Source organism: Littorina saxatilis, linkage group LG9, assembly GCF_037325665.1.
Source record: "Littorina saxatilis isolate snail1 linkage group LG9, US_GU_Lsax_2.0, whole genome shotgun sequence".
In the NCBI taxonomy this organism is placed as follows: Eukaryota; Metazoa; Mollusca; class Gastropoda; order Littorinimorpha; family Littorinidae; genus Littorina; species Littorina saxatilis.
In genome coordinates this window covers 55,088,760-55,097,526 of record NC_090253.1, presented here as the reverse complement: position 1 = coordinate 55,097,526, position 8,767 = coordinate 55,088,760, and the positions used below count along the sequence as shown (strand labels likewise).

Below are 8,767 nucleotides of genomic sequence, written 5' to 3'. Positions count from 1 at the left end.
TTTGTGTTGTGTTTTGGTCGCCATTTTGTAATGACTTTGTGAGTTGTTTATGTATAACGTGAGTTGAAAGTCTGACTTGTTGTAGTGTTTCTTTATTGTGTGTTCAACTGTTCTAGTGTTGTGAACGTACAGCAATGTTTTGTAGACGCTAGAAAGTCGCTAATGTTTATAATGATAACTTGTGTTTTCTGTGGTTAACGAAGTTCGAAGTGAAACGTTTTCTCCGACTTTTTCAGCCTTACGTTAAAAGAATTTAGGTAAAAGAAGCTTGCGGTCTGTGGTGATCGTTTGTAAACGGGCTTATTTCTTGTAACGTTATTGAGGGAAAGTGGATGAGTAAATATCTTGTTTGTGACTTTGATTAACGCAGGAACGTTGTCGTTAGACTTTTTTGGTATGACAGTTTGCTTTGTATTCCTGGCCTGATGAGTCAACGTTTTGTATTTTTCTGAAACTAGCCATTTTGGTTTTAAACGTATGTATGCTAAGTTTCTTGAGTATTCTTAGTGCTTATGGTATTGTTGAACGTACGGAACGTAATTCTTTATTGTTGTTGAACGTACAGAACGTAACTCTTTATTGTTGTTGAAGGACTAACCAACGAGTGTGTGGTAATTGTAACTTTCTTGTCTGTTTGTCTTTGCCTGTCTTGTGATTGTTTATTTTTCTTGTTTTTACTTCTCGTGTCTTGTTAATGCATTTGATACTTTTGCCATGTCTAATAATTTGTTTTCTTTTCTCTTTTTCTTTCTGTCCATAAGTTTTTTACCGCAATAAGTAGTATCGCAATACGTAGTATCGCAATACGTAGTACTGTAACTATATATATATGCATTACTGATACCTAGTGTCAGATGTAAAATAATAAACCAGTACTTTTGCGCGTTATCGCTTGTAACCTGTGTTTGTCATTTCGTATGAACAATATGTAGTACCAGCCTCGCTCACGAAGGCGCGCACAGTAAAAAACTTTAGTTGCTGTCGTCCAGTAAAAAACTTTAGTTGCTGTCGTCCAGTAAAAAACTTAGCTGCTGACGCCCAGTGAAAGAACTTTAGCTAAAGTAAAAAACTTAGCTGCTGACGCCCAGTGAAAGAACTTTAGCTAAAGTAAACAAACTTAGCTGCTGACGCCCAGTAAAGAACTTTTGTTATTGACGCTCAATGAACGTAAACGTAGCTGTTGATAACCAGCAAAAGACTTTATTGTTACCTGTCACTGTGTTAGTGAACCATAGTTTGACATAGATCAACTTGTCGGTTAGAGATCTTCCTACTCCGTATCCGGCGCATTTTTTGTGACTTTTGTGTATTATCCCAAACGACCCTCAGATCGATTCATTTTACTTTATAACCAGATAAACCTTATGTATGTTTTTAGTGCTTTTGAATAAGCGAACATTGTAATGGAGGAGATTCCAGCAGATAAACCATTGGAAGCTTCAGGTTATGACATTAACGGCGATGAAGATGAACATTCTCAAAGGCCTAGGCGTGACATTAAGCCTACTGAAAAAGGTAGAGAGTACCAGATTGAGATCAAAACTAGAAACTTTGCAAGACAACGAACATTCTTGGAACGAGCAATTGATGAGGTAGTAACAGAGCTTAACCAAGAAACTCCTAATCGTTAACCAGTCAAAAACAAATTGTTTTGAGCATGTACAAGGATCTTGGTGACATAGAGAAAGGTCTTCGTAGTATTGGTAGCGGTGAAACCATTCAGGAAAGCTGGGATGATGTTCAAAGGGCAGTTGAGAAAATTATGTTTGACATTGATCGAGCTCTTGACAGACAAACGACTAGCGTGCAGGTGACTAAGAAGCCTACTTCCACGCATAGCAGTGTTACACCTAGCGTTGGGTCATCCACCCACAAGTCAGTCAGTGTCAAGCCTGTCAGCCATAAAACAGCTAGCATTAGGTCAGCCATTTACAAGCCAGCTAGCTTCAAGTCAGGCAGCAGAAGATCAGGTAGCCTAGCCGGTTCTCACCCTGAGTCTCTCCGCTCTGGAAGTGTTAGCTCTGAAGAGGCTAAATTGACTCTTAAGCTAGAGGCTGTGTCTATTGGCATTAAGGTCGAAGCAGAAGCCATAAAGGAAGCTCAGCTCAGTGAACTAGATCTCTTGCAACAACAACAAGTTGAGAGAGCAGCAGCTAGGAAGGCTAGAGAAGCTGAGAGGAAGGCTAAGGATGCAGCTGTAGCAGCTGAAGCAGTTCTTAAAGAAGCCGAAAGGAAAGCCGAAGCAGTTCTTAAAGAAGCTGAAAGTAAGGCTAAGGACGCAGCTGTAGAAGCCGAAGCAGCTCTTAAGGAAGCCGAAAGGAAGGCTGAAGCAGCTCTTAGAGAAGCTGAAAGGAAGGCTAGTGAAGAATCTCTGCAGGCTAACGACGCAGCTGAAGCAGCTCTTGATGAACTAAAGCAGAAGAAGGCGTTGAGGTTTATCAAGTTTACTGAACGCCAAAGTATCAACAGAGAGCGGCAGGCTAGGATACGGGTACTAGAACAATGTGAAACAGTTCAGCAGGATCTCCCTGATCTACCGTCAGTCGATTTGTTGAACACTAGGTTCCACCCTCGTCCTTCCGTTCCCCTGTACAGTCTTGAAGCCCCTCCTCTAAACAATGAACAAACAGCGATAGGAATAGGGACAGGTGCTGCCGTCATTGCTGACCAAGGAACACACCAGCCAGCCTTGGACTCCACGTCTGTTCCTGTCAGTCAAGCTGCCGTCATTGCTGACCAAAGGACACACCAGCCAGCCATGGACTTCACGTCTGTTCCTGTCTGCCAAGCCGCCAGCACCCGTGACATCTCTACTGTCAACGCTGCTGTCACCAACTTCGTCGCAGGAACCACAACGACTGAGCCACGACAGCACGCGTTACCTGTCGTGGACCTCGTCGTTGGAGTCAGCGCCTCTACAAGCGCCGCTACTACCAACAACGCCACCTATGAGGCGTACGGACCTCATCGTAGAGAGGATGTCAACGCCCCCCTTCACGTCGGAATGAGCGCTCCTTTCGTCCGTCAGGAGCCCTTCACACCCAACTACACGACGGCTGCAACTACATCCTCCATGCGGCCTACAGCGCTGCTGACCACACTGCAGCACCCTTTCGGTGCGTACGCTGGTCAGCCGCCTCTGCACAACGTTGGACACTCAACGACAAGCGTCACAGGCTCTCGCCCGCCTGATCTCGACCACACAGGTTGGTCCTATCACCTACCAGAGACAAGGGAAGGTGATGAGACGCAAGAACGACACACCTACTTCCCAGAAGAACGTCACCAACGCATGGACCACAGACGTTTCCAAGTTGCCCCACCCTGTTTCCCCTATGATACCCACCTACATCCCAAACCAGAGCCTTTCGTGCCCACATTCCTGGACCCACATCAGACCACCCCCAAAGTTATTTGGGGAAACGAAAACGCAAGGCCCCCTGCGTACATGAACTTTGACAAGGAATGTCATGCAGATCGTCCATTTGCCTCCTACCCCCCGTCTGCGTACTACCAACGTCCACTTGCTACTCCTGCCAAGCAGGACACTCCTATGGACTCTCTCGCCAAAACCCTATCAGACGCTCTGATGATCAACCGCTTGCCGATGCAGGAGCCGTGCATTTTTGTTGGTGACCCTCTCCAATATCCCATTTGGAGATCGTCGTTTGCGTTTCTCATCGAGAGACAGAACATAACCAGCAGTGAGAAGTTATTGTATCTGCAACGGTACATCGGAGGTCAAGCAAAGGAGGCCGTGACCGGCTTCTTTCTGCTGAGAGAAGGTGATGCCTACGAGAGAGCCATGGAAGTGCTGGAAAATCGGTTCGGCAACTCATACGTCGTTTCGCAAGCTTTCCGGACCAAGCTGGACGAATGGACCCCAGTCAAAAGCAAGGATCCCAAGGGACTCAGAAGTCTGGCCGATTTCTTGCAGCAATGTTCCGTTGCTGCCCAGGAAGTTGGTGGACTGAGCATCCTGGATGATGCCCAGTACTTACGGAAGATCGTCGGAAAGCTCCCAGACTGGATGAGTCACAGATGGTCTAGAACAGTTGCTCGAACTAAGGTTGAAAAGAAGAGGTATCCTCTGTTCAATGAACTCGTGTCGTTCGTTACTCTCGAAGCAGACATTTCTAACGACCCTGTTTTCGGCTTGACAAGTGCATCGGGGACACCAAGAAAGTTCACAACGAACCTGTCAACCCTGACAGAGGATGTCACCGCATGTCTGCACTGTCAACTTCCGGACCATGACGCTGGGACATGTAAGGAACTCATAGAGAAGCCTCTGGTTGAGATACGAGATTTTCTGTTCAAGAACCGTATCTGCTACGGATGTCTCAGAAGTAAGGATCACCAGAGCCGTCAATGTATGCAGAAACAGACGTGCAAGAAGTGCAAGAAGGCTCATCCCACTTGTCTTCATGATGACAATTTCAAGTATCAGAACAGTATGAGTGAAACCAAAGGGGCGAGTGAACACAAGAACAATTACCGTACCTCTGCTGCTGACGTTCAAGAGCCACTGTCATCGTCGACCCCTACGGTGTCTGCTCTTAAGGCCAGCGAGGAAAACAGCATCGGTTTCACGTCTATGATCGTTCCCGTTCTCGTTTCCAGTGACTCTAACCCCAACGTAGAAGTGCTGACGTACGCACTACTGGACACTATGTCCAACGCCACTTTTGTAGTGCAGTCAGTGGCTGAAGAAGTTAAAGCCAAATCGCAGCCGACTACACTCAGGGTCTCCACACTGACTGAGGACAATGCTATGGTCTCCGGCAGGAAGTACTCTGGATTGCGTGTCCGCTCTCCTACCTCCAGTGAGTTTGTCAGGCTCCCTTCTGCCATCTCACGACCTTATCTGTCCGTTGACCCCACGCAAATCCCCACCTCAGAGACTGTCAAAGCTTACCCACATCTCCAACACCTGTCTCCTAAACTGCCCCCCTTGTACCCTGACTGCGAAGCAGGCCTCCTTATTGGCTACGACTGCGCTGAAGCCCTCATGCCCCTAAACGTTGTCCAAGGACTGCCATTTGCAGTAGAGACTAAGTTAGGTTGGAGCATCGTCGGCAAGGCACCGCATTCCGTCGCCTTTGATGGCATAGGCTCGTCCATGCACGTAGTCGTCAAGCCAGGATCAAGAAAAGAAGAAAGTGCAGCTCACGTCTACAGAATACAGGTGGATGAGGTATCGTGTACTGACCTACTACACGTTATGGAGAGAGACTTTGCTGATAGTGACACAGGATCCATGTCTCAAGATGATGTGAAGTTCATGAAGATCGTGAAGGAGAACGTGAAGGTCAACGAAGCTGGTCACTATGAGATGCCTTTGCCTTTTCGTCCAGAACAACCGTCTCTTCCTGACAATAGAGGTGCCGCAGTCAAGCGTCTCGTGGGACTGAAACGCCAGTTTGAGAAGAAGCCTGGGTACCGTGAAGACTATATCAAGTTCATGAACGTGATTTTGGAGCGAGGTGACGCTGAACTGATTCCCAAGAACGAAGTCGAGGTCCCTAATCGCTGGTACATCCCACATCACGGCGTGTACAACGACAAGAAGCCAGGAAAGATTCGTGTGGTTTTTGACTGTAGTGCACGTCACCTAGGCACGTCCTTGAACGATCTTCTCCTACAAGGCCCAGACCTAATCAGCTCCCTTTCCGGCGTTCTCTGTCGTTTCCGCAAGGGTCCCATAGCATTTTCCTGTGACGTGGAAAAAATGTACCACCAGTTTCACGTCTCCGAGCCCCATCGAGACTTTCTGCGCTTCCTTTGGTGGAAGGACGGTGATACGAGTGGCCAGCCGCTTGACTACCGCATGAAGGTGCACATCTTCGGAGCTACATCGTCTCCAGGCTGCGCAAACTTCGGCCTCAAGCAGGTGGCAAAGGACAACGCCACAATCAGCGCCAAGGCATCAGCCTTTCTGCAGCGTGACTTTTATGTCGATGATGGACTTCAAGCCAAAGACTCTGTTGAAGAAGCAGCAGATGTGCTCATGAAGGCTAGAGAAATTTGTGAACACGGACAATTGAGGCTGCACAAGATAGTCTCCAACTCAAAGGAACTTTTAGAGTACTTCCCCGACTCTGAAGTTACGTCAACCAAGGCCACAGAACTCGCAGTCCCTTGTAGCACACCAGAAATTGAGCGGACTCTTGGCCTTCACTGGTGCACTGATGATGACACGCTGGGTTTCACTGACAACCCCAGACTGGGTCCCTCGAACAGAAGAGGAGTTCTCTCTACAATTGCATCAGTCTACGACCCCCTTGGTTTTCTGGCCCCCTTTTTGCTGACTGGAAAATTGATCCTCCAGGAACTATGTCGCCAGGAGCTCGGCTGGGACGATCCGCTGCCACCATCGCTTCAAGAACGTTGGGAAGAGTGGCTGAAGGATCTATCCCGACTGGGTTGCGTCAAGGTACCCAGGAACTACTTGCCCACAGACTTTGGCACCGTGAAGAATGTAGAGCTACATCACTTCTCAGACGCGTCTACAGCAGGATACGGCCAGTGTTCGTACCTTCGCTTTGAGAATCATCTAGGCAACATTCACAGTACGCTTGTAGTCGCCAAAGCACGCGTGGCTCCGCTTCGACACGTCACTGTCCCTCGTCTGGAGCTAACGGCAGCAGTACTTTCCGTCAAGATGGCAAGATTTCTTCAAGAAGAACTGGACTTTGAGAGCATTGAACATTTCTTTTGGACTGACTCTATGATTGTACTCGCTTATTTGAAGAACGAGTCCAAGCGTTTTCACGTCTTTGTCGCAAATAGAGTCCAACAAATACGTCAGTTCTCACAGGCCAGTCAGTGGAATCATGTTACTACAAAGGAGAACCCAGCTGATTATGCATCACGGGGATTGTCTGTGAGTGACCTCATGACATCAGAGTGGTTCCATGGTCCCGCGTTCTTGAGCCAGTCCCTTCCGGAATCAGATGACTTTTTCGAGATCCCAGATGACGATGTTGAGGTGAAGGTGTGCAAGGCTACTACCTCTAAAGAAGTGTCTGTCCAGTCGTTTGAGCAGATCGCCCAACGATTTTCCTCCAAGACATCTCTGATAAGAGCCATGGCTGTTTTGGTACGCAAATGCAATGCCATTAAGGGGCACCAGTCGTCTCCCCTTGAAGTGCTTGAAGTCACTGAGAAGAAGTTCATCGTATGTCTTCAGAAAGAACATTTTGAACGCCCAACGCCTTCTTTACGCAACCAACTTCAGGCACTCAACGCTCACAAAGACACTGATGGTATACTGAGAGTATATGGTCGCTCTCAAAATTCATCATCCTCTTCAGCTGACAAGTTTCCCATACTACTACCTCGAGACAGTCACTTCTCTTTGCTGGTGGTTCAGGATTGTCATGCCGCGATAGCCCACCAAGGGAGAATGTTCACGATCAACCAAGTACGAGCCAGCGGTTTCTGGATCATTGGTATTCGTCACGTCGTCTCTTCGTTGGTGCGCCGCTGTGTTCACTGCCGATGGCATCGCTCAGGGCCAGCTGGACAGAAGATGGCCGACCTCCCTCCAGAGCGTATTGACCCATCCCCACCGTTCACGTACTGTGGCATTGACTGTTTCGGCCCATTTCACGTCAAAGATGGACGTAGGGAGGTGAAAAGGTACGGACTGATCGTGACGTGTTTTGCCTCTAGGGCAATCCACATTGAAACCCTGGATGACATGTCAAGTGATTCCTTCATCAACGCCCTACGCATTGTTGTCTCCATGCGAGGAAACATATCACGCATTTGGTGTGACAAAGGAACGAACTTTGTAGGTGCATGCAATGAGTTCAAACTGGCATGGAAGGAGATGGACTCTGAACGACTGACATCAAAGATGCTGGAAAGCAAATGTGAGTTCAAGTTCAACCCCCCTGCAGCTAGTCACATGGGTGGCGTTTGGGAGCGTCAGATCCGAACGATACGCAGCATCCTGAATGGTCTTCTCAGAAGATCAGGCCAGCGTCTCACTACTTCATCACTTCGTACGTTCCTATACGAGGTGATGGCCATCGTGAACAGTCGACCACTGTCTGTCGAGTCACTGGAATCGGCAGATGGACCACGCCCTTTGACCCCCAACCACGTCCTCACCATGAAGTCAGGTGCCATCCTTCCGCCCCCTGGTGTGTTTGAAGATCCAGACCTGTACGCCAGGAAACGTTGGCGCTGTGTCCAGCGGATGGCAGACGAATTCTGGCTGCTATGGAAGAGCCAGTACCTTTCACTCTTGCAGAAACGTCGTGTCTGGCAACGTCCCCAGGCAAACGTACAGGTGGGAGATGTTGTTGTCTTGCATGACCAGAGCTTGTGCAGATCAGAGTGGTGCATGGCTCGTGTAGTCGAAGTGATGCCGGGATCTGATGGACTGGTCAGACGAGTGAAAGTGCATGTTGGAACAAAGGCTCTAGACAATCACGGCCGTCCCACTAGTGATAGTCGCATATTAGAGCGACCTATTCACAAAATGACTGTGTTAGTAGATCGTGAAAATCACAAAGACAAAGCTGTGTAAGCGAACTGAAAGAACATTGAACGTTGGAGTGTTTTTCCAATTTGACAGTTGTAGATTGTTGCAGTTTGTTTTTATACCAGATGATGTAACAGACATTTATGGTTTAAGTGGTGCGGTTTTTTTTTTTTTATGCCGTCGAGTATTGACTAACGGCATTTAGTTAAAACGAGATGTGTTGAAACATTGAAAATGATTGAACCGTAATAGTGCTGTGTAAATGTTTTG

At 47.8% G+C, this 8,767-nt stretch overlaps 1 protein-coding gene across 1 annotated transcript; it reads left to right on the top strand.

Moving 5' to 3' along the window:
* The first annotated feature begins 1,657 nt into the window (after positions 1-1,657).
* On the top strand, positions 1,658-8,626 carry LOC138977272 (uncharacterized). Its single transcript, XM_070350177.1, has 4 exons — positions 1,658-2,459; positions 2,790-3,206; positions 4,704-8,175; positions 8,623-8,626. Exons 1-4 carry the CDS (start codon positions 1,658-1,660, stop codon positions 8,624-8,626), a joined length of 4,695 nt encoding a protein of 1,564 aa, XP_070206278.1.
* Positions 8,627-8,767: the final 141 nt, after the last annotated feature.